The 26,173-nt window shown below is 45.1% G+C and overlaps 1 protein-coding gene across 3 annotated transcripts; it reads right to left on the bottom strand.

Moving 5' to 3' along the window:
- Positions 1-1,537: 1,537 nt before the first annotated feature.
- On the bottom strand, positions 1,538-24,126 carry LOC143002427 (sodium- and chloride-dependent GABA transporter 2-like). Of its 3 annotated transcripts, none has more exons than XM_076152518.1 (16): positions 24,057-24,126; positions 23,842-23,948; positions 12,926-13,172; positions 12,185-12,319; positions 8,624-8,764; positions 8,265-8,352; positions 8,045-8,177; positions 7,788-7,922; positions 7,184-7,287; positions 6,812-6,936; positions 6,314-6,426; positions 6,030-6,167; positions 5,851-5,953; positions 3,942-4,042; positions 3,492-3,662; positions 1,538-3,387 (listed from the first exon to the last, which is right to left on the bottom strand). In XM_076152518.1, the coding sequence occupies exons 3-16, from the start codon at positions 13,137-13,139 to the stop codon at positions 3,247-3,249; spliced, it is 1,842 nt and encodes a 613-aa protein (XP_076008633.1). In that variant the 5' UTR covers positions 13,140-13,172; positions 23,842-23,948; positions 24,057-24,126; the 3' UTR covers positions 1,538-3,246. The 3 variants fall into 3 exon arrangements, with proteins under 3 accessions (XP_076008633.1, XP_076008634.1, XP_076008632.1); XM_076152519.1 differs by lacking the exons at positions 23,842-23,948; positions 24,057-24,126 and adding exons at positions 13,312-13,428; positions 13,906-14,124; XM_076152517.1 differs by lacking the exons at positions 23,842-23,948; positions 24,057-24,126 and adding an exon at positions 13,906-14,129.
- Between the last annotated feature and the right edge of the window lie 2,047 nt (positions 24,127-26,173).

The following is a 26,173-nucleotide window of genomic DNA, read 5'->3' as shown; positions in this document are numbered from 1 at the left end:
TGAAACCCACCCCGCTTCCTACAGTGGCTGGTAGGGGAGGGGAAGAATCCAATACGGTGAATCGACACTCGAGCCTTTTATGTAACCGCCGGGCTGTAAGTGGTGCTATCAGAATTCCCACAGTGCCGCATCCCTCACTCCCCCCCCCCCCTCTCCACTGCTTACCTCCCTCCATGCATGGACGCTAAATGGCGAAGGCATTGCTTGCTCTCGTCACGGCCGAGCGCCACCTTGTCAGTTCCCGACCCAACTTTTTTTTTTCCTCTCCTCCTTTTCCTCCAATCTCGCCTTCACAAGCATTCACATCAAGCATCCATCTGTTACCATGACGCCGGTGCCTCCTGGGTGTCGGCCGCACGCATTCTCTCAGGATACATGCGCACAAACACACAATCACAGCATCAGAAATCAACACAGTAACAGGAAAGTTTTTATGCATCAAATATATTCAACCAGACACACAAAACGAGCTGGAATACAAAAGTTAATCAAAAATATAGATGCATCTCTACAATCAGTGAACAAAGTGATGGAACAATCAAAGTAAACAAAAACGGTTCAAATGACTTAGATTAAGCTTAGAGCAGCTTCTCAATTATTTTCCTGATCTTAAATCTCTGTAAATCATCTTATACATTCATCGCGCTTAATCCAAGTGAACAAACAGCACATTCTATTTCACACAATAATGTACAGCAATTTAACAGTAATATCACTTTACAACCTCAACCCAAGTACCTTTACCCACACGTAAGGATCAGATGTACATTGTCTCTCTGATCATTGCTCAACAGTTTTAAGACTGTGGCACGTGTTCCCAAATGGCCCGGATGACTCGGGCAATCTGCACTGCATCCCGCAATGTCACACGAAGAGGCACCCGGAAGTTACTTTAGGATAGAGATCCATGAAAACATACAGAGAACGTAATATATGTATCCAACTATACGTATAGTTTCATGTCGAGGAGCTTAGAGAGGCTTTTACACGTGTTCATGGATCCATAAGGGTCCAATTCAAAGACCTACAGAACTGGAAGGGAACCACAAACATCTACACAATGAGACGACCTACAGAGGAACAAGTTCAGACAACAATATCCTGAAAACCAGAAATGAAAACTCTATACCAGGGGGTGACGTGGAGCCTGAAGCCAACATTATAAATTACCCGGCAACCGCATTCTCAACTCACGATGTGTAAAATAAATAGCTGCTGCAATGGAATGCAAAGCTGTTCAGTGCAATCCTGCCATTCATTGACTTTGCTTCGTAAACATGGATGCTCTGGCACAGCGTCTTTGTGAACGCGCTGCTGATGTAACACACGTCATGAACGCCAGCGCAGCCGCTCGTCCTGGTGCACATGTGAATTATGAGGTATTGAGTATTTGTATAAGGTTTCTTTTTCCATTACGTATAGTTGCTTTGTCTCCATCCAAAACGGTTAAAGTTGACGGAAATTCCGTTAATGTGGCAAATTATTCTCAAAAATCTCGCAAATTTGCCAAGAACTTGAAACTTTTGTTGCCAACGACTCACATCCTGCATAACTCACCGCAGGAGGTCACTGCGGTTTTGCGGCACTGCGTTTGGGGTTATTGCTTTATACATTCACTGCATCCCGCAAAAAGTGTTTCTTTGCCGCAATCTTTGACGCAATCTTTGACGCAATCTTTGAAGCGACCATCTCCCAGCTCATAGCGGGAGTTTAAAGTAATGTCCGGGCCTTGTGTACAACGAGATCCAAACGTAAATATTGACTGTTTCCGACATTCATTTGCAGTGGCTTTAGTGTGCATTATGCATGTTTGATCTATGGATGTCAGAGTTTGAGCTTTTCAATGCACAGCTTGAATATAAGACCTCTTTTGATCCTGTGCTGTAGTCGTCTAGAATCCCACAGTAGTGTCACATTGATGTTTTTACAATGCAGTTTATATGTGGTGTTTCAACTTAGTCTTTCAAGCTAAACTTGAGGTGCTTAGAAACAAAACTCTTCTTCTGGACTCTGCCAGAGCAACATAAATAAGCGTCGGCACAAATATATGTCAGCAACCACGAGGGGGCGATATGGAACCTGAACAATGACTCGTCCTTAATCGGCAGTGAAACGTCTTAGAGACGACTTGTGATTTTGATAAACATTGTAAACAAGGAACACATTTTATATTTAAGATGGCAAAGGAATCAATTTCATGATTTTCAGGAAACGTACGTCCAAACTCGCTCTCTGTTGTCGCTTCTCTGTAAGTTGTCTCAATGTGTGATGTTTGTGGTTCTCTTACAGGTCTGCAGATTTCAATGGACCGGTTTGGATCCATGTTGTTATTTGTCTTACAGCACAAAGACAGAAGTTATGCACGCCGCAATGAAAGCTAAAAGTTTCTCCTGGACCGCAATGTCACACGAAGAGGCACCCGGAAGTTACTTTAGGATAGAGATCCATGAAAACATACAGAGAACGTAATATATGTATCCAACTATACGTATAGTTTCATGTCGAGGAGCTTAGAGAGGCTTTTACACGTGTTCTTGGATCCATAAGGGTCCAATTCAAAGACCTACAGAACTGGAAGGGAACCACAAACATCTACACAATGAGACGACCTACAGAGGAACAAGTTCAGACAACAATATCCTGAAAACCAGAAATGAAAACTCTATACCAGGGGGTGACGTGGAGCCTGAAGCCAACATTATAAATTACCCGGCAACCGCATTCTCAACTCACGATGTGTAAAATAAATAGCTGCTGCAATGGAATGCAAAGCTGTTCAGTGCAATCCTGCCATTCATTGACTTTGCTTCGTAAACATGGATGCTCTGGCACAGCGTCTTTGTGAACGCGCTGCTGATGTAACACACGTCATGAACGCCAGCGCAGCCGCTCGTCCTGGTGCACTTGTGAATTATGAGGTATTGAGTATTTGTATAAGGTTTCTTTTTCCATTACGTATAGTTGCTTTGTCTCCATCCAGAAGTGTTGAACTGTTTTGGTCTGACCTTCATCTGATGTTTGTTGGCAGTATCTGTGCGTAAGTGTGTGTCTTTTTATGCCTATATTTCTCTGCAGTATAACAAAATGTAAGAATTGCAGCCCCACAAATTTTCTCAGTACTTCAGCTGTCCAGAGATGCTAACTCCACATAAATGAGTTCAACCAAACAGAGTTAGAAGACTCTGTCGGCTCCTCTGCTGCACCTGATTGGTTGAGCAGCACCTGTGGTGGCTGGGAACACCGTGATCAGAAGATGTGATCCTGAATGATGTCTGTGAACGGCTCCTTTGGCTTCTCGGTGAGGGCCACTGCAGCGCGGTAGGGGAGAGATGAGTTGTTGGAGTCCAGCGCAGAGGTTTCAGCAGGGCGGCACAGACAGCGGAAGCGCTGCGGGATCAAAGCGGTCACAGTAACTCAAACCTGTTTTTACCATTTTCCCCTGACAAAGACGTCGCAATGCATTGAAAAAAAGCCTTTCTAAATTTGCCAACCTGTGCAATGGTTCCTGGGGTGGTGGCAAAGACGTAGATGGCCCAGATGGGGAGCAGGGAGACGGAGGACAGGGAGAGGACCCAGCCCAGGGTGGTGGCCCAGACCGGAGCCACCAGGTCTTTACCCAGCTTCAGCGGAGACCAACAAACCAGAGAAAACACAAAGGTGCCCTAGGGAACCAAACGTGGATCAGTCAGCCTATACAAAACAGGTTGCTAGGACGATTAAATCACTTTTAATTATCTAATTACTTCTGCCTGAGGGGGGGACTTTCTGCCTTTGAACAGGTTCTTTTTCTGGGAAATTAAGGAGCATTATAGAAAAGTTTGATGTTGATCCAGATCACAGTTTTAAAGTTATTAAATTTCGAACATGACAGTCATTTTCAGATAGAAGCTATATTCCTCCAGGATAGGATTTGGAGCAGTAGAATCTGGATCTGCACTCACCGTGCACACCACCGGGGTCAGGTACTTCCAGCACACCTTGAAGACAAACAGGGGGCTGTAGCCAATCATGTGTCTGATGTTGGCACTGAATCGGTCGGCTCCTGCGGGAAAAACGAGATCAACTTCAGCACGTGTGTGTGTGTGTGTGTGTGTGTGTGTGTGTGCGCTCAGTTTGGTTTGGTTTACGACAGGTATTTTTTTTTTTTTTTTTTTTTTTTTTTTTTTAAAGGAGTTATCGACCAATTTTGGTTGGAATATTTTTAAAGAAATCCACCACAAACGTTTTGAAGCTGCTTGAATGGCAGGTGAATGCTCTGAGGTAATGTAGATACTTAGCCGTCTTGGTCACTAGATAAATAGCTGCAGTACTTCAGGTGAACTGGACCTGCTTTTTAGATGTTTACCCACTTATTCAGATCTGGGTGTAAAACAGAAAATGATGAAGGAACAGGCCAAGGTTCTGAGGCTCCCAGTCAGATTGGATGGGACAGACTGGGCAAAGTAACACAGCTCTAAAACTCCTACAAACTTTGAGTACTCACACATTCCTACTTCTTATTTTTGATTTCCGTTTTGGTTGCGTTATTTATGAAATTGCTGTGGCCGAAGCTCAACCACTGCAATCTTCCGCCTGAGGTTGGCGTTCAGTCACAGGTCACCCAGAAAAGAGCAGAAGCAAAAGCAGATCCAAGAGTTGCGCAATCTAACCTCTGAGAGAGTTACTTCTTGCTACTATCGCAAGAATACTCAGAATATTCCACTGTTCACGTCCCTCTCCACCATTAGAGTGTGAATGTACATGGTGAGCTAAATCCCACAGTCATAAAAAGGGGGGAAGGTTCAGAGGAGTCCTGACCGCTGCTTTACCCACTCCACTAAAACCATCTAAAGCCTCTGCCACACACACAGACACACGCTACTTTTACCACCAAGGGCTTTATCCTGTACATTTAGAGCCCGGGCTGCCATTTCCATACCATTTCTTTATAAATACTACTTCACTGTGAGTGTAAGTTTGAGCTGAAGATGAAACACAGAGCTCCCTGCGTCTTCACCTTTATTGGCGATACCTTAAGACGACATTTACACTCCAGTGAGTCGCCGTCCCAATCAGTCCCAAAGAGTGAAAATCTGTTTTCACATCAGACTAGAGAATCCAAAGATGTCTACTCGCAACCCTCGCCGCCTCGTTTCCTCAGTGCAGATGTAGTTTTCACTCCTCCATATGAATTCTTCTAAATGTTTGAGATACTTTCATCATTTCAAACCACTTCACCCTGAAGCCAAATTATGAAGATGCTCTTTAAAAATCAGAATCTGATGAGCTTTGTTTCAGTTGATTAGTTAATGACTTTAATGAAATCCTCTCCTTGTCGTCTGAACATTCTGGCACTTATTGTCCTCTCCTAAAGCACTCGGCACATTCCTCTCATGCTGAAACAAACCATTTCAGCTATTTACTAATGCAGCAGAGACCCAGGGTCTAGCTGGGATTGTGGCTCCCTGGGGCTGCCGGGCTGAGACTGAGAGGCGACGGGGGGCCTGGGCCGATTTAGGGCCCAGAGGAGAGAGACAAGGGCCTGGCTAACAGCCAGTCTGCATACAACAGTGGGCAGCTACAACCATGTTAACATACCGTCGACTGACTCTAACTGGAATGCAGAGAGAGTAGGAGGCAGTGAAAGGGTTGACAACACGTGTTTTAAACTTTTGAGGATAATGTTCATCAGTGGACCAAAGCTAAGCAAACACTGAGCCAGTTTAACCGGAGTGTCTGCCCTCTGTGCAGGATTGTGAGAAGTAGGGTTGCTGTTTTCATTTGTGTTGACATTTGATTGTGATTTCTACAGATGTACACAGTGTGCCCAACTTTAGAAAGAGTGTAAGGGAGAGGAGGAGGGATTCGAACCGTAGACCCAGCCAATGGCGATAGACTGGCAGATGGAGAGGAGCAGCAGGCTGGCTCCACTGCAGGAGAACTGGTCGTAGATCTGGAACACGTACAGGCCGCCCTGGATGGTGGTGGAGGGAGACCATTACTCTATATCAATAATACAAACACGCACATTCCTCCAGAGTGTGACCTACCGGCGTGACCATGACGAGTCCCACGAGGAAGCACACCACACAGAAGAAGAGCAGCAGCAGCTCTCTGCGATGGCCCCGTCTGATCAGGTGAGGGTACAGGTCAGTCAGCGACGTCATCAGGGCCTCCAGGCTCACAAACTGGATGACAGACGAGGCCCAGGGTCAGCAAATGTGATGTCAGTGTGTGTGTGTGTGTGTGTGTGTGTGTGTGTGTGTGTGTGTGTGTGTGTGTGTGTGTGTGTGTGTGTGTGTGTGTGTGTGTGTGTGTGTGTGTGTGGTCCCACCTGTGTGTCGAGCCCCAGCATGATGATCATGAGGAAGAAGCAGACAGCCCAGAGTTGTGGTAAAGGCATCATGGCTACAGCCCTGGGGAAGGCGATGAAGGCGAGGCCCGGCCCTGAGAGGAGCATGGGACAAAACGCACGTTACTCTGATGCTTCACGCGTGACAGGAAACGCGACGGCAGGAAACGACAACAGGACGGGACAAACGGCGTCAAACAGGACCAGAGATAGGATCTGAAATGACGGGACAGGGTGGGACGCAAGAGGACAGGCCAAGATATAACAGGACACAACTTGGCAGGAGAGGCAACGTTGTCAACAGTATAGCATGCTACACAACAAGACAGGACAGACACGGGCGATTCAGACAAGAGGGGACACAACGAGACACAACAAGACGGGATTAGACATGACGGCAGAGGACGAAGCCGAATCCGAGACAAGAAACAGGATCTAGGACAGACGGAACAGGACAGGAGAGGAAGTTTTGTGCGTCACCTGACTGGGCCACGGTGGCGATGTCCTCGCCCTGCTCCTGCGCCATGAAGCCCAGCACAGAGAAGATGGCAAAACCTGCCAGGAAACTGGTGCAGCTGTTCAGGAGGCACAGCATGAAGGAGTCTCTGGAGGAGGAACACACACAATGCAAATGTTCAAGTGTGTGTGTGTGTGTGTGTGTGTAAGCACTAGAGTGTGGGAAACATGGCACTCAAGGCTTTTCTTTAAGGTGGGGCCGTATCACTGTGTTTTCTCTTTCCATTCCTGCCATTCCTTCTGGAAGCCATCTGACCAGTGGGAGCATTCATCTGTTGAACACAGCTCCTCTGATGTGTGTGTATGTATGTGTGTGTGTGTGTGTGTGTGTCTCACTTGTAGCAATCATTGTTGTATTTGTTGTAACTGCCCAGTGCAGTGAGACTCCCCAAGCAGATTCCATACGAGAAAAACACCTGAGTACCTGCATCCATCCAAACCTACAGAGAGAGAGAGAGACAAAGAGAGAGAGAGAGAAGGAGAGACAGAGTGACAGAGAGAGAGAAGGCGAGAGACAAAAAGAGTGAGATAAATGGAAAGAGACAGCGAGAGTCTCCAGGAGTTCACAGCAGGTTGTCAGCTTCCCAGTTCATATTCATCTGAATGCTCTCTTTCTCATATCCTGCCTTTAATCTGAACCTCACTGTCTGCTCCTCGGGGTCAAAGGTCAACCTGGCACTGCCAAGTCTACCTTGAAATGTACCACTTCTACATCAATGCTGAACCGCAGGATGTTGTCAGGATTCTGGGTTACCTGTGCGGGGCCACGGCACGTTTGCCTGCACGCCACTGTGAGGAAAACTTCAGAACAGGCGGTGAACTGCATCCTCTTTCTTTCTGTTACTTCTTACAACTAAAGCTTTTTATTTTGCCGTAATGAAAGAACAATGTGGCATCCAAAGAGTGACTGACTGAGTGAGTGTGTGTTTGTTTTCGGTACCTGTGGGTCCGCCAGCCGGGTGTGGTTGGGTTGGAGGTAGTAGATGATGCCCTGGGTCGCACCGGGCAGGGTGGCACCGCGCACCAGCAGCACCAACAGCATGATGTACGGGAAGGTGGCCGTCAGGTACACCACCTAGAGAGAACACAGCGGGGGGGATGTCATGATGAAGATGAGAATGTGTGATTGGCTCAGGTAAGAATTGAACATATTTAAATGTTTCAATTTGTAGATGTTTCCAGATGTTTCCTGCTCACCTTCCCAGTGGACTTGACGCCCTTCCAGACACAGAAGTAACAGACGATCCAGATGACGGCCAAACAGAGGGCCAGCTTCCAGCTGATTGGGCCCAGCTCGTCTAAATTGTCGGCCAGCTTGAGCACCTCGCGCCTGCAACACGCAGCGCTGTTAATACCCGCCGCTCCACTGCAGAGCATTGTAGAAGCACAACAACAACAACGAGCGGGTCGCACTCACTCCCAAAACTCAATGACGGGGGAAGTGGCGTTCTCAGGAAGGCTGTTCCCACTGGCAGTGTGATTCTGGGTGAATATGACACAAGCATCTGCAGGAGAGTTGGTTGGCCATTGTGAGTTTTGGTAGAGACACACTCACAGACGGTCATAATCATTCAATGTTGTAGCCTATATTTCCAGTACACATTTTATTTCTTCTTCATTCCAACTAGCAGGTACTGATACTGATACTAGTCCTTTTCCTGCTTAGCTCTGACTGGTCCAGTCCGAGTGTTCATACCTGCCGGGATTAACCGAGCGAAGGTTCGGTTGGTGAACAGCAAACACGGTAGGTATGAAGGTGATTTCTCGTTTACTCACCAGTGTTCCACGTGTTGTTACAGTGCGACCACGGAAGCTCCGCCTGGAAGCTGTGGACCAGGTAGAGGAGAGCCCAGGCCAGGATGACGACGTAATACACGCAGCCGTGTAGAATGATCAGCTGACTGGCATAGCCAAGACCTGCAGACGCACACCAGCACACACTGATACTGTTACCCGAGCACTTACATGTTTTCTGTTTTACTAAGGGACATTTGCAGAAGTGACCTAAGCCTTTGGAATGCCGCTTCTGACATAAAGCTAGACTACAGAAACACAAACGTATGAACAGGCTGATAAAGACAGGATGGGAATTAATGGCCAGAAATAGAAACACACGAGCTGAGATATGACATCATTTCATCTGTTCCAAGTCACTTGACTCTCACATGAAAGCGTCCGTTTATGGCCTACGGCCCACACAGTGTACATCTTCATTAGGAATGAATGAGCATCTCATCAGGGCCCGAGTGGGTGACACAGCGTAGGTCATTTGCCCTGACAAATGATTGTTTGTATCCACAGGCTGAGGATTGTAGCTTCCTTTAATGACATATTGACTTACTCTGATGCTAATGAGCAACAATTTAATGAGGAAAACAAAACCATTTCTGGAGACGCATCTCATGACCAATTGAACCTCAGTGGTGATCTACGTCAGGCCGCACAAAGTTTGGTAAAGATTGTGACAAATGCAGGGGGAACTGAAGCGCAAAAAGTTGTGAAAAAAGAGGGGCTGGGCAGATACGTGTCGTCAAGTCTGTGCTGGTTCATAGATGTGGGCTGCAGCACTTCACTTTGGTACATCGAGTACGTTTACACGCACGCTAAATAAACAGAATTTTGTCTACATTGAGATGAAGCATAGATGGCATTAATAGGATTTGAACATTCAATGAGATGGAGCGGTACATGGGGTTACATGAGGAAATATGGAAGGTATCATATGGAATGAAGTAAATCGCTTTGCAATTGGCAAATCTAGGCCTGTTACGTAATTGCCGACATTGAGTTACGCCAATATCAATAGATCAAGGTTTTGTCATTAGGTAAAAAAAGATTGGCCAACTTGTAGAACAAACAAATTCAATGTGTGTAAACATACTGAACAAGAAGATCTTGCTGCAAACTGTTTTTGCGTTAATCACACTCTTTGTCCTTGTGTTACCTGATGGCCTTCACACAGCGAGCTGGCGTGTGTGTTTGTGTATGCAGCTGCAACCTTATGAATGAAGGTGCCGAGCAGATGTTATGACGACTAGTTCACACATATATATACTGTAAATAAAGCACACACACACACACACACACACACACACACACACACACACACACACACACACACACACACACACACACACACACACACACACACACACACACACACACACACACACACACACACACACACACACACACACACACACACACACACACACACACACACACACACACACACACACACACACACACACACACACTTTACAATGTGTTGCCCAGGTGGTCTCGCCCACGCGCTGCCCACCTTCGCTGCACCTGCACACCAGAAATCTCAAAGTTCCGCTATACAAGAGCCATGAGTGTGAGGAAAATAAGTGAACCTGGCACGCGTCGGCTCATCTCAGCTGGCGGTGCAGAGCAACACTTTCACCCAACGCCGCCAGAGTTCCCACGCTTTACATTGCACAACAGAAAGCTTCTCTTTCCCAATCGTTGAATGACTTGCCCGTTTAACAATCACAGCAGGTTTAACGTTACTGCATCCCATTCTGACTGTGAAGGACTTGTATGTTCTTTGTGATTGTCTTCCACTGCCTGCTTCTCAACTAATTATTAATTCCACTGCACCTATAAGCACATAAAAGCTGGATAGGGAGAGAGATCAAAGTCCTTTTTATTTCATTGACTGTAAAGGCGGCTCCCTTTGTAAATCACATAATCTTGTGTGGACCCCGAATAACTTCCTGTCTCCTCATAGCAGACACCATCACGTGAATCAGAACAGTTTGAATCCCTTATTTAAAATGTCGGATACCATAGAAATAAAGAGATCCAACCTTCATTGTGTCTGTGTTTGTTTGAGGTATCCAAGAGCTGTAATCTTAATCTTTCTTTTGATAGACAGGCTGAGACAGATTAGTTGCAGGTGCACAAAGTTGGCAGGTTGTGTTAACCAGGGGTCCCCAAGCAAAACATTATGCTGGTACCGAGTCTGAAAGATGTTTTATTTAAAAAAATGACCAGATTCTCTCTGTTACCTCCGTCCATGACTCACTCTTGACACATGTTAAGACGCTTGCCTCAGTCACATGATTACATTACTGTGGATCTGGGTGGGGCAGAGAGGATGTAAGTCATGTTGAGGGAGGCATGGGAGGCAGTAGCTCAGTGAGTAGAGCTTCCGCTTGTGAAGCGGAGGGTCACCGGTTCGAGTCCCTGCTGAGGTGCCCCTGGGCAAGGCACCAAACCCTCAATTGCTCTCCCCCTCTGCGAAGGGTGGTAATGTAATGTAAGTCGCTTTGGATAAAAGCGTCTGCCAAATGACCGTAATGTTATGTTAAGGTTATGTTGTCGGCGCGATGTTACGAGAACACTGCTAATAAAGTTGCGAGTACACATTGGATTCACGTTTATTATCATATTTAAAAAATACCCCAGTTTTTATGCCGGTCTTATTATTTTATTTTGTTGTATTTATCCGCCACACCTTAAAGGCTGATATTAAACCGGTCCGTGGGATCGCTGGTGTAAACCATCTCATTGCAGTGCTTTTGTTAATATGAGTACTGCATTGGTGTGGGCAGAGGATCACTTCAAATATGAGGGACGGAGAATGAGAAAATGTAGAAAAACAGGGAGAAAGCTGCCATATTCAAATTCAATTAGGCCAAATGTGATCACCAAATGATACGGAGCTGCCATCTAATCAAATGCATCATAGTGTGAGGAGCTCCAAATCATGGTGGTGGTGTAATTAGGGTAATCCTCCAGCTGCCCGCTGGTGAAGAAGCCGGCAACTCCAAAATGTGTGTGTGTTTGTGTGTGTGAGCAAAATGTACTCTCGTAAAGTGTGTTTGATGTTAGACAGTGGGATCCTTTTAATCACTGTTGGTTGTGTTTCATCTTATCTCTGCAGACATGGAACAAGCTGCCATTGACACATTTACACCATCTAACAAGAACGTAGAGTGAGCAAGTATGACTACAGCTTGGTGATTAGGGGCCGTGGTAAAAGAGCAGTCATTAAAGCCTCTGACCTAAATATTTTTTACATAAAAATCACAAATCACCTTTTTAATGCTAGCCCCACATCTTCAACAACTTTCTACCAAAACATTATCACTGAGTAATTGTAATGTTTTGCAATAATTGCAATTTGATCTAGAAATGCCTTTCCTAAAGAAAATGCACTGTCATTGCTGAACAAGGGCCTGAGTGTGAAGGCCTGAAAAAAGTCCGATTTCATCTGCCTGTCATACTTTAAATTTCATGCAAGTATGAATGGCCAGAAGGAGACTTGTATTTTAATAGGGAATGCGTCTCTGTAATATTAACAAGTACCTCCAAATAATGGGCAGATGGTCCGCCAGGCGCTGACCCCTCCCAGGCTGGTGTACTGACCCAACGAGGTCTCCAACAGGAAGAGGGGGACACCGCACAGCACGAGGAACAACAGGTACGGCACAAAGAACACACCTGGACACACACACAGAGAGACAAACGGGATGCAATAAATGTTCATGGTTCAACCTTTAGCAAAGATTTGTATGTTTCACAGGGATGTAAATAATGTAAACAAAGAAAGACTCTTTACTGTAGACTTTGGCACAAAAACAGAATTTTACAAAATGAAAAACTTGGGAATAAAACTAAATAGAATTATGAATGATTCAACATCACATAGGGACATTTTAGAGCATGCAATTGTTTCTTTGTGTACTATTCTTTGGTGTTTGCTTGGTGGGGACGATGTCCAGCTCGAGGTTGTGGAAAGGTGGAACTGATTGATTATTTGAGCATTAACAGGGCGATTGTGCATGGACACACACTCACATTCCAGCAATGTAGTTTCCAGCTCACCTAACCTGCATGTATTTGAGAGCTTCACGAAGAGAATGTGTCCCCGAGTTTAACAAAGCCAGAGAGGAATCTCAGTGTGGAAAAAAACAAAATCACCACTTTTCTCCTCTGATGTGCTCCGAGAAGTTTTCACACCAAAGCAGAATCTTAAAAAGTATCCGGACTAGAGTGGATGTGGCCTTATGTTAAGAAACAAAGACAAAGTCCCATCAGCCGCCATACCTCCTCCATTCTTGTAGCAGAGGTAAGGAAACCTCCAGACGTTGCCCAGGCCGATGATCTGCCCCGCCACGGCCAGGAGGAATTCAGCCTTACTGGCCCACTGGCCCCTGGCGTGTAGGACCTGTGAGCCAGCCTCTTTCCCCTTGCAGACGTTCTCTCGGTAGGATCCATTATGCTGCGCCGCATCCTGCCCTGCATCAAGTTGGTTGGTCATCGCGGGTTTTGGCAGAGACAAACACACACACACCTAAAGTGTTGAAGAAGACCAAAACAGAGGAACACAGATGTTTGAAATTGCCCTTTTAACATATTCAGAAGAAAGTTTACGCACATGTTGGATGTAAAAATAGACTCTGTGTGTGTGTATTTCGTGACGGTTTATTTACCAGCCAGACTTATCTGATGAAGCTCTGAATGATGTGGGTGTGTGTCCTTTATCTGAGCTCTGCAGCTCACTTGAGGCTAGATTATATTTCTCAGTAGTATGCATACTGGGAACAGCTCTGTAATTTTTGTCCACCATATGAAATATAAACAAACAGAAGAAAAAGTACTTCAATAGAGTTCAATAAAGTATTCCATGGCCTGCCTTGCTCCATTTACTTCCTAGACTTCCCTTTTAGAAAAAGTGCTACAAAAAAAAACAGTACTGCTTTTTCTAGCTAGCAACACTGCATATTTTTGGTTATTTTTCAATGAAAATGTTTATACGCGTTACAGATAAAACTCAATGTAAATAATACGAATTCCATCCTCTCTGAATTTGCGAAGGAAGTCTTTTTAAAACCACAGAATATAAAGTGAAACTCCTTTAAAGTCCAATGTGTTCACCGTTGTTCCATTCGACAGTGACATGTGTGTGTGAAAGCGTGAATCAGCAGAAATTCTCTCACGAGCAGCGACATAAACGGGCACATAAATGAAAAGTGCCCTTATATTCGTTATATCTCTAATTTCATATTCAGGTGCTACGTAATTACCTGTAACGACTTCACAGGCAGGGTGCCGTTGTGTTGTAGAGACGAATGGAAGAGGCGAGGGCAGGCAGTCACGACGCACATTTAGTGAAACATCTTCGTCGCACCTGTACGTTAATTTTATTATTCCTCGATGCCTCCTTGGAAAGAATAAATACCTCGAGTAACTCAAATTTCACTTCCTACATCCGCATTTCCACAGACCCCTTACACGACCACCCCCGCCCTGGATGTTAAGTGGAACGCTCCGGACAGATGCCGAGCTGCAATACACGTTTTATTGTTCCCCGGCAGTTAAAGGGTTACAAACTGAGCCGCAGGGTATTGTGGGTAAAGTAGTTTTACAGCTTAAATTAACAACAACAGCGTTTTGGGGCAGCTGCTGGAAAAAACACGAAAGATTTGGAGGGAGAAAGTCGATTCATTGATAAATAAACATGAAAGAATAAGTTTTACAAGAAGAAATGTGTAATATTTCTACAGAAAGTAATTGAAATATTAAGAGGACTAAGACAACAAAGCATAATGTTTTGCTCAAGCAGCTGAGCCACACTGTCTGATTCTAAATGTCATCTTACCCGTGTCCATAACCAGCCACCTCTGCCACACACAATAAAAATCCAGGCTCCTGCTCCACGGATCACAGATATCCGATATAAATCACAGATATGAATCATGCGCAAAAATGAGGAATATTGCACTCTGACACGTGAGGTTTACGAACAAAAAAATAGATGTAGACTTTGGGCATTATGATTTATTTCTTATTTTTACTTGTTTTGTTTACTTTTATCATTTATTTGAAGCAACTTCCACCCAAATCTTGCAGACTGGAACGATCATGGGATGAAGAAAAGGAGAAATAAGAAACCCGGCATCGCACTAAATTCCCCACAAAGTAATAAAACCTGAGGAAGATTAGCAGCCAACCCCCACAGCTTATAAACCTGCTTCAATGTACTTATTGTTAGTACTTATTGTTAATTGAAAACCTCAGCAAGTCTGTGCAGAGAGATTAACTGTTGATTTGTTGACTCTGCTGTAATGTTAGAGTTAAAACATTGAGACGTTTTCTCTAAATTTGTTGAGTTGGGAGAGAAACAGATCAATAAATATTTCAATTTATGTCTGCCTCATTAGTGCCTCGTTCTTGGAAAATCCAAGAACAAAATGTAGATTTTGGGGCCTGAAGAGGTCGAGAGCCAGGAAGCGGTAAAAAGGTTCACAATGGCACACAATGCACAAATTCCATCGGCTTACACGTGTGTACTCAGTAATACAAAGACACACACACAAACACCCTCAGCCTGCATATCCCCTCCAAATTCTGACTCCGCTCTGCTTCCCCGGGGGCAAATAAAAGAGCTGCGTTAAGCGTTTCCCCCATACAGTCGCCATTGTTCTGCCCTGACAAATCCTTAGCCGCTGTTAATGCTGTAAACGCTGTGCCACGGTGCGTAACTCAGACCAGCCGAAGCCACGCAGCGTTCCTGCTCACTTTATGACCGCTTTTATTGGTGTCTGGCATCCAGGGCAGTGGGTCACTGACATACAGTGCTTGCCATTGTGGGAAGCCTCCATCCTGCTACGCTGCTGCAGGTACACAAGCCACAGTCCTGTATGCTCGTATAATACTTTGATAACGAAATGCATCACCAGACTGGCAGAATGGCTGCATGCTTTTGACTCCATAAAATGGCATTTTTGAGTTTGAGGCGTTTCAGGACTAATTCTCACAATATTGAGATCCTGTAGCAGCTCTTGCTCAGTGTCCAATCAGATTTCCAGTTAATTGCAGTGTCTTGACAAGACTTCCTCGTACAGTGCTCTCTTGCTTACTTGCTTGTCAATCCTCAGAGCAGAAGTAAGTGCTTAGGGATGTCCATGATTAAAGATGACCAGAAGAGAGAGGAACGATCAAACTAGAGGTTTGGGAGGCAGTTTGCCATGCATCTCTATGTGTGCTGGAATGAATGACAGAAGGATGGTGTGGCTACTTTACTTAATAGTTGTCCTCACTTTAGTGGTTGATCCACATCCACGGGTTGGAGGAACACAAAGAATGCGGTGTGGCGACCCCAAATATCAGAAAGCTAATCTTTACCTAGAGTTCACTGGGAGTCAAGTAAACTACAGAATCATTCATCTGATGTTTCAGGTTACAGCCCAAAAACACTGCAAGACTTTCAAGTGGTTTGGTCTTGGCTCTGCTGCATGGTTTGTACTCCGCCCGTTCTTAAGGATCTCATGTGGCCAGCGTCGGACCTCGAACTCCTTACCTCCTGCACTTATACTTCTACTTCCCAAGTCCTAAAGAGGTGAACATTCCTGTGGCTTAAGCCCCTTCCTCTCGGACCTGTGTGAAAAACATGGTGTGCAAAAAAAAAGAGTCTTTTCCATGGCTTGCAGGGTTCTCCTAAAGTTTGTGGTCACCAGATTACTGCTGTTTGTTTTCATTACTTCTCCATATTTGCTGCTGATAATCCTTCCTGTAGATTTTATAGGAATGTGTTGAGGGGCAATCCCCAACATCCCCAACATGCAACATTGTTTTTTACCACAGCAAGCATCACACTGAGGTCACAGTGCTGCTTTGCTGTTGTGTTTATTCGGCCAACTTCCAGTCTATTTCTCACTTTGGAATGACCAAAACAAAAGAAAGTCCTTGCCCGTGCTTAAACCTTTGAACTTTGATTATGCTGCAGTTAAGGCATCAAACATACGCCTGTATGTGAGTGAAACCACCCTAAATTGAAGTCTATTCAAGCATGGAATGGCTATAACCATGCAACACCTCATGCTGACCCTCATAGCATTTTGCAAATCTGTCAAAACAACTCTCTGAGTACTGACTGCTCGAAATGTATACAGACTATCTGCCTACATGATCCATTGAACATGTATTAACACTTCTACCTCTACATGAAGTAATACATCCATTCATAGACCGATAGACCTGTAAGAGAACCACACACATCTACACAATGCGACAATTTAAGGACAAACGTCAGTCACCTACTTCAAATGTAAATGACCTGAAAATCATGATAATCCGTAAAATCACCAACATATGGCTTTAAGAAGTCCTCAGCCCATACGTGCTGGAGATAATTTAGAATAAGGTCCTTTTGGATGACCTGTGAGGTAATTACATCATTACAGCCCATCGCTTCCGTTATGACTTCTTCACTCACTTCGCTGCTCCGACTGCTACATATGCATTCCATACGCGGCTGCTTCATATGCTTGGATGCCAAGAGATTTAATTGAGGTTAAGCACCTCGGTCAAGAGGGGCCACGCTGCTCCCCCGGGGATCTTCTGAGGGGCCAGTGAAGTACTCAGATATTCACAGAATTTGCTTTGTTTCTGTTTGTGTGTTAACCTTCTGTAAAAACTTGAAAAGATGCAGAGACTGGAGATAAACTGAATGGCTCCATAAGTGTTTGGTTTTATCATTAACTCAAACAACAGCATTAAGGCTATGTTCATTGTTTTCTTATCTACAGTAGGAGGCTCATATCTCTCTTCGCCACCCCCATGACCTGGGACATAATGACCCTATGAGTTGATAACGGCTATTGTCTTCTTCCACTAATTCTCCTTATGACACCCTGCATGTTTATCTCCACAACATTCTCTGAGCCACTTCACATGATGACATCCCACAAGCTGCTGACTGATGTGAGAAGGCACCTGGAAGTTTCTACAGGGTTGAGATCCATGACAACATACAAAGGTTTCATAGGTGAACATATTTGTGTCTAACTAAACTTACTGCTTCATGTAGAGGAACTTTTAGAGGCTTTAACACATGTTCATGGATCCATAAGGGTCCTTCAGAGGCCGATCATAGACAGCTGTGGTAAACACCAGAGCATCACGTTCTTCCTCCCTGTTGACTCAAAGCGGTAGGAGATTTTGACAAGCGGAAGGTTTTTGGGGGAAAACCAGGCAGTAAAGACCGTTCCCAGGTTGCATTACATTCATTCTGCTTCATTCTGCCTCCTGCCAAGAAGCCATCAAAAGGCACATTTCCTGACATGGGCCAAAGCCCTGCCACGCGGCGGTGACAGAAAGCATGGGCCACGTTTTCCAAATCCAAGTAGCTGCCTCAGCACTGCGGTGGGATCACAGGAAAGGCTTGGAAACATCGGTGGTCAACTTTGGCGAGGGAAACAAAGTCCTTATGCAGCTAAATCGGGACCACAAATGTAACACACATGCTACAACACAAATGACATCACCCTGTAGTAGCACAGAGGTGAAGTCGTTCTGTAACAACTCTAAGTAAATAACTGATGTATGTAAGCTGTATAGCAACCAAGACGTCGGCCAAACAATACAGAAGAAGTGATGACTTCTTGCTTTCTTCTACGTGTTGACTCGGCTTCACAGTCTAACGTCACATTCGACACAACGTCTCACCAAGTCATTTAGCTGCTGTTGTTGATTTTGCCCTCACTCGAATTCTGACAAGAAGGATGTAACAGGTCAGTATCAGGCGACAGTGAGATGTCGTACTTTCTAGGGATTCTGGATATAGTATAAAGTCAAGTCAACTTGTCAAGTCGACTTTATTTGTAAAGCCTAATATCACATACAAAGTCTCAAAGGGCTTTACAGGCCCACAACGTCAGGAAATTCCAGACCCCGCCCAAAAAAAAAAAAGTATGATGATGTTGCAGGGGGCGCTTGGAAAAAAGAAAAACTAACCCCTAAGCGTAAAATGTAAAAGGCAAAAATATGGATTTTGGCACAATTAAAATATATATAGCATATTTAAAAGCTGTGCAACATCAGTCTCCCATTTATCTATCGACTATCTGGAGGTTCAAACCAGATTTGAACTTTTCAAAAATCGAAACCACTGCACTGGATATTATAATAGCTGGATGCAGTTCAGCTGTAAAGTAAATGTCTTACCCGGGTAAACTTGGCTCCTTGGTCGTCCACTCAGGTTTTATAAGTAATCAGAAACAAGTTCAAGATTAAAAACAAATCCTCAGGTGGGTGTGGCTAAAGCCTGGTGCCAATGGGAGTCCTTCACCTATGGTGCTTAAAGCTTCTCATGCTCACTTGATGTTGAACCTTGGCTGCGTCTCAATCTGTGCTGATCAAAGGGCGCTTTGTGTAACAGCCTGAAGATAGACGTGATGATGACTGCTTGGAATATTGGAATGTTTAATGCATAAAAGGCTCCAATATCAGCAGTAATAAATAAATATAGTAACAAAGAATTGACTTTCTTGGAAGTCAGCATACTGTGGGTTGATGTATGAATGTGTGTGTGGCTGTGTGTGTGTGGTGACAGAGCCATTGCGTAGGAGAACCATTAGCAGGCTGACAGTCACTGATAATGAACACCGTCTCACGTCTCCTCTGCACGTACAAACATTTCCACTGTTTCCATCACTGGAAGTTTAAATTATTCTTAACTGTGGAAGACGGTATATGATCCTGGATTCATAGTTCAGTTGGAGTAGAAGTAGCTGAGTCAAGACATCATTTTGCCTTTATGTTTAAGGGGGTGGTTCTCAAACTGTGGTACATACAACAGTATCGCAGAGAATCAACTACACCTGAAATCGATGGAATTTTTTCCATCGTGGACTCACAAACTGAAAAAGTTTAATTACTGCAGCACACGCCAACGCTATGGATTTGTGTGTGTGCATGCTTGCGTCGTCCTGGCATGTCTCTATAGGAGGCACATATACATGCTCGCAGGCAGATCGTTTGTCAGGGTGACCCTGCCTGTTCACGCCATCAGATAGTAAAATGTGACAGCATGTCACACTGTTGAAACGCTGCGAGGAAAGATGCCTGGAATGCATTTGCCCCGGCCTAAGAGGGAAAGGGTGTGGGTATAATTATGCCAAAAATGACTCTATCTCTCTTTAACAACACTGTAATTAGAGGTGACCTACACACAGACACACACGTCCACCGGGGGATTTAGACACATTTGTTGTAACAAGTCTCTTTTCTTTTTCTCTTTCTTTTTTAAACATTCTCATTTGGTGGCATACAACGGGAATTTGAGTTTGGGTTTTTCATCACCAAGACGTGTCTGCGCATTCAGTCGTCTCACTGAGAATTTAAGGAATGATGCGTCTCCTCCCGTAGCTGTAGTATGAATCCATAGAGAGAAGAGAGAGAGACAGAGACAGAGACAGAGACAGAGACATAGACAGAGACCTTTAGCTTTGTGTTGGTCAGGCCCTCCAGCATTCCAGGCTCAGTTCTGTTGTTTCAGTCTTGTCAGTTCACATTCATGTTTTCCTTTTCATTGACACTAACCCTCTTGATGCCCTTGATTTTCTGTTTTGAACGGTCTGTTTACATCCAAAGTGAGCTGAATATGATTTGTGTTCCGCTCGTGCCACAATACTTTCAATAAAGAGTGTATCTGGACTTCCAGGAGCTTACACACAGACCTCTTGTCTGGCTTTAGACTGAATACAGAGCATTAAAGAAATGAATGTACCCATCACCTTTACATCCATGTTTGCTTGTATCAGAGCAAAGACACCTGTAAATATGCACCTGTGAACGAGCTCAGAAGTCATTTGTTCACGGTGAAGTATTTACAACCCCTCATGCAGGAAATGAGAGATCGTCTCGCTGCACCGCCCCTGCCGACTTTCAACAGCCACTTATTTAACAGCGAAGGTGGAGGGAGAGGATCCTGACAGAAAACGTCTCCTAATAACACAGTTGGATTCCTGAGGCGTAAACAGAGGGGCTGCGATCCAGAGCGCCGGCCTGTTAACATTCTTCTGTAAAAATCTGCTGATTGTGAGTCGAGGGGCGGGTCGCCATGGAGCCCTTTAGTTTATCCCTGCCACATTCTTTAGGTGAGGTCAAGAGAAGGAAGGATTCCCCTCCTCAAGTCTGAGACGCGTGTCGCCAGCGAGGACGTGAAGGGAGGAGTCCGTGTCTCGCGTCCAACCTTTCCTCCGCATGACCTCGCCAGCCTCTCCCGAGAGCTCATCTGTGAAGAGCCTCAGTTAGGTTTTGAGTCGTAAGAATGCCCAGACTCACGCCAGAGAGCCAGAGAGGCGTCTCATCATCACACACACTCAAGCCGTCACTTCAATAAATATCACCATGTTCAGATGACCTTCGCTCCTGTCGCTGGCATCGGAGCCCGTACTGTAAGATGTCTCTCTCTCTCTCTCTCTCTCTGTCTCCCTCCCTCCTGTCTCTGTCTCCCTCTCTCTGTCTGTCTCTGTCTCTGTCTCTGTTTCTCTCTCTCTCTGTCTCTCTCTCTCTCTCACATGTCGGCGGTGAGTTAAGGCTCTGGTTCCCGAGTCGTTGCCGCTCAGTGAGATTTACAGCACCCCCCCCCCCCCCCCCCCACAGCCCCTCTACTTATGATGAATTTCTCTCAGACACAATAGGAGCTCGCTGTCCTGTAGGACCAAGACAAGATTCTCGACCCACAAACAATTAATTCTTGGACTCCGACCGAGTGTAAATCTCTCAAGCTATGATGAAGTATTCCACGTCTCCACAGAGAGGAACGTCCTCAGCAGCCTCAAACCAAACCAATATATCAACAGAAGGAACTTGACCCCTTAGCGGAGGTAAGAGGAATCTTCTTGTCTGGTTTTCTACTTCCATGCCACATAATTCCAGCCTTCAGCTTGACCTCGCACGACACTCGCGTCCTTTTCCTATGAGACGTCTTGTTTTTTTTTTCCTTTCCTGTACTTAAAGAGTTCTTTCCCATCTAAGCTCTTAATGGCGGCCAAATACCATTCCTCAACATTAGCACGTCATAAAAGCTTGAACAGCTTTCCTCGTGGATCTGTGGCTGCCTTGTGTTTGGTGGCGTTAGAAGGGCAGCGGGCGAATGAAGGGTTTCATTCCACACGGAGCTCCTGATTCTTGGAATCAGAGTGGATCTTCATGCGCTTCACTCGCACCATAAACATAGGACAAAAGAGGACTAGATCAGGATTCTGGTCGTGGTTATTTAACTAGACGTGATGTGGTTTCATTGGCCTCCTAAAATTATACTTTGTGCTTCCAGCATCATTCCACTACTGCTGCTGTCTGCTTGCCAATGTCCTGAAGAGTCACAATTGTTTTTACCAAAACATCTCACAAGAACAAAAGCAGCAGCACACTTAGGCCAAGCTTTGACTACATGACATCTGAAATCCCTAAAAGTGAACTTTCCTCTAATCTTGCGGCTTGTTGCTCGATAAACCTCACATGAAAAGTGAAAACACACAAGACGTCGCTGCGAGTTTGCCAAGATTTACCCAAACAAGAAGGAGTTGCACAAGTGTGTGTGTGTGTGTGTGTGTGTGTGTGTCTGTGTGTGTGTGTGTGTGTGTGTGTTATCTCCTCACACTAAAAGGGTGTCTCAGATTTGTAGGTCTTTGAATGGACCCATATGGATCCATGAACACACGTTAAAACCTGTAAAAGCTCCATTACAACAAGCCATAAGTTTAGTTAGATAGAAACATTAGAAACATGTTCACCAATGACCTTTGACTCTGAAACCTTTGTATGTCTTCATAGATCTCTATCATATAGTAACTTCCTGATGCTGTCTTGTGCAATGTTGCCCCATAACCTGAAGTGGCTGAGAGTAGCTTTTAAGTTGAGCATTACCTCTATTTTTTGCTGTAGAATAAATACATTTTTATTGTTATTTCAACCTATAAAGCTCAAATGTAATGTTCACAACGCGGCGACTCAGCGACTCGCGGCAGCAGCTGGTGATTTTGTGGTCTTCTGCCCTCTGAGAACAGAGAGAAAAAGAAGAAAAAGAGGGTGGGAGAGAAAGACAAAAAGGGAGCAAATGTGTGGATGTAAGGCGATCCGTCTGGAATGCTGCATGAGAAAATTCATGACCAAAAACCACAGAGGCAAACGCTGCCCTGCTTCACGGCTGGCGCGCGTCCAAAAACCAAGAGGCCAGGACACAGCAAGCCAGACGGCAGATAGAGGAGAAAAAAATGCAAAAAATGCAGCCGAACCAACGCCGCCACCGATACCATCTCACCCAACAACGCTAGGACGCCACCGCTTATTTACATATCAGCGTTTGTTGTGAAACATGATCTGATAGAAACGACACCACAGTGGAACGCGGCTCATAGGGGAGATTACACTACCAACACAACAACAACAACAACCCAGACAAATTTGACATGTTCCCGCTTATTTACATTTCTGATGCCATGAAGTTTCCTCTCTAAATTCTGTTTGTGCCTTTTGTTCTTTTCAGGAACTTTGAATCCGAGGGAAACCAGAATTGGACTGAAGCTCCTGCCCTGATGGCCTCGGAACCGCTGGGTATCTAGGCTGTAAACTTGACCAGCCTCTTACTGGGGAGAGTGTGTGTCAAAAAGTCATTTTTCAAGGTCCATAACAAAATCACATTACTAGTAAGTACATACAAACACAACAACAACACCACAACTGATCAGAGCAGTGAAAACTACGTTTAAACAGGACATGACGGACTACCTACATACGTTTTTACAGGGTCGTATTCGCTCGGGAGTCTGGACTAGTATTATCTGAAGTCGTTTTTCCGAACCGTTTTACAGAAGGTAAAAGTTTTTCTGACATTCTCCGGATTGCTGATAGGCTGTCCCTGTCAGTGGCACCTGTACAATCCAATCACGTTTGAGAGGGAAACAACAAAATACTGAATCCACAGGGTTTCCCCGCATTTTTTTTTTTTTTAGAAAAAGTAACGAGTACTTATGGTTATGGATAGAAATGTAGCGGAGTAAAAAGTACGATATTTGCCTTTCAAATGTACTCGAGTAAAAGTCATAAGTACTCCCCCAACATGATACTCGAGTAAAGTACAGATCCCTAAAAAGTGTACTTAAGTACAGTACTCAAGTAAATGTACTCCGTTACTGTCCGCCCCAAAATGTAATCAGAAATCATTAGATTCTTACTTTTCTCTTGTCTTTTGTCTCCAGCTTCCTAGCCCTTCTTTGTTGAGGATGATTGACATGAAACAGGATCTGCGACTCCCTGCAGGAGTGATCTTCACGTTCTTCACCTACAACAGAGAAAAAGTGAGTCTTCTTGGACGATCTCCCAAATTGTCATGTAAATAAGGATTTCCATTTTCATTTCGATGAGTCAGGTAACGTAACAAGAGTCTCACCAGTGCAGTTTGTGTGATCCCAGTGCCCAATGCAGGTTCCTTATGATGAAGCTGATAAAGTAGCTGTTGCACAACAAATGTGGTGATAAAATAAACTTGATCCAACTTGGTTGAAACCGGTCGGTTCAAATTAGGATTCTAAAAAAGGCACCCTAGTCATACGAGTTTTACTTCCTGTTGCACATTCATGTAAAAGCGTTTTGATTGATAGCAAATAAAGACTTTGTGTCAGAAAGGTGCAGCAGGTACTTTTCCATCCAGTAGGCGGTCAGCTCTCCATCAGCTCTGTGAGAGAGTGTGGCTTCGCTGAATGCACTGAGCATCAGCCACAGTCTCGAACGTGTCCTCGCGTTTTTGTGGATTAACTTCTGGTATATAAAAGGTTAAGTCTTTATCGACTCGAAACAAAAAACACCTAAAGTGATACAAAGCGTACAAAGCGATAATTTCGATATTTGAGTGTTTCCATGGCACATTTTTTTAAATTTGCAACTTCAAAACACAGAATTCTTCCCAGATTCGACATTTCCTCTCTTGTCTCTTGTCTCTCACGCTACGTTTTGTCTCTGGCGTCTCAGCGCTCCTTTACTCTGGGAGGATATTTGACAGGAAATGGATCTGGCAGGGCTCACTGCAGGGATTTAAGGCAGCCACTTCCTGCGCCATGCCCATGCCAGCCTATGCCAGCGTACGGCTCAGCTCAGACCACCGTGAGAAAATCGGCCTTCGACATCCTTTGGGAAAACCGAGCCGGGGCCTTCCCTTCCCCTCTGCGGCTCCAGACCGAGCCAAAATCAACCCCCTTCTTTAACTCCAGCGCACACGTACGCGCCGTCACGTGCCTGCTGCGTTGTGCATACATGCAGCAGGAGCGTGGTTTGTAGGAGGCGACCCCTCTCCACCTGCCCCACCCCTGGCGTCAGCGCTGCGGCCTCCGTACATCAAAACACGAGATCAAACGTCTTTTCTACAGCGGTGAAACATAGGCCTCCTGGTAGCATTAAAGATATGAGCGGAGGCGGAGGAGCAGAGGTCACAGGGGTCGAGCGGGAGGGAGCGCGGAGAGATTAAAGGCCGGCACGGCAAACAGAGAGATGAGATGTGAAGATCGGATGCAGAGATGTTTTATGGCTTTGATTAAAGTTCGCTGAAAGACGAAAAGTGGAAATCTCAGAAAGGAGAGAAGGAAAATAAGCATAAAGGAAAAGAGGGGAAACAGATGGGTTTGAGGAGCCGAGGATTATGGGTAAAATGGCCAGCGGGACGCAAACGGAAAGGTGGGAGGTGGGGAAGGAATGAAGGAGAAGGAGTAGAGGAGAGAGGAGGTGAGGAGGAAGAAGGGAGGTTTGGCAGTGAGGGTTTCCCTGATGAAGCACAGCTGAACCTACCGCGCTCTCATGACAGAGTCCAACCACATCGCCCGGGCCCACACACACACTCCTGAACCACTGCACTGCACTGTACCAGCGCCCCCTCAGTGTGTGTGTGTGTGTGTGTGTGTGTGTGTCTGTACATATCTGCAGGTGTGAGCATCCCTGTGACGCCTCATGTCTGGCACTGTGCATGTGTGTGTGTGTATTTGCAGGTGAACACGTTGATCGGTAACGTGAGTCATTTGTTAAGTTCTCAGGTGTTTTTTTCGGCTTTGACTCGATGTTTTAACGGCAGAGAGGCGGAGGTATGAGCTTTGTGTGTGTGAGAGTCCTGTGTGTGTGACAATAAATCAAACTTGGCTACAAAGAATCAAAATAGTTCATCTGTGTGTGTGTGTGTGTGTGTGTGTGTGTGTGTGTGTGTGTGTAGCTCTCTGTGTGAGTTTGGTACTGCCAAAACTGCAGAACAAACAGTCTGCAGCTGCACTGCAGGTAGTCAGCAACATACATCACCTGACAAACCATGTGAACACAGACACACACACACAGACACACAGACACACAGATACACACACACACACACACACACACAGATCAGTCATCGGGCCTGTTATCGAAAGCCAAAATGGTCTGCGGGGGTTTTGCTCTAATTCCCTGCCTGATGTTGTTAGGGATGAAGAGTGCAAGTGTGTGTGTGTGTGTGTGTGTGTGTGTGTGTGTGTGTGTGTATGTGTGTGTGCGCGT

This window comes from Genypterus blacodes, unplaced genomic scaffold (assembly GCF_046128005.1).
Source record: "Genypterus blacodes isolate CSIRO-AG114 ecotype Tasmania unplaced genomic scaffold, CSIRO-AGI_Gbla_v1 ptg000056l_1, whole genome shotgun sequence".
Classification (NCBI taxonomy): domain Eukaryota; kingdom Metazoa; phylum Chordata; class Actinopteri; order Ophidiiformes; family Ophidiidae; genus Genypterus; species Genypterus blacodes.
The sequence above is the reverse complement of the archived record's forward strand: the minus strand, read 5'-3'. Positions and strand labels throughout refer to the sequence as shown.

Coding starts and splice junctions, on each gene's coding strand:
- LOC143002427 (XM_076152517.1), bottom strand. CDS start 13,986: ATGTGCGTCGTGACTGCCTGCCCTCGCCTCTTCCATTCGTCTCTACAA. Junction 7,923..8,044: donor GCGTCAAGTCCACTGGGAAG/GTGAGCAGGAAA, acceptor TGTTCTCTCTAG/GTGGTGTACCTGACGGCCAC. Junction 7,288..7,787: donor CCCGGCTGGCGGACCCACAG/GTACCGAAAACA, acceptor CTCTCTCTGTAG/GTTTGGATGGATGCAGGTAC.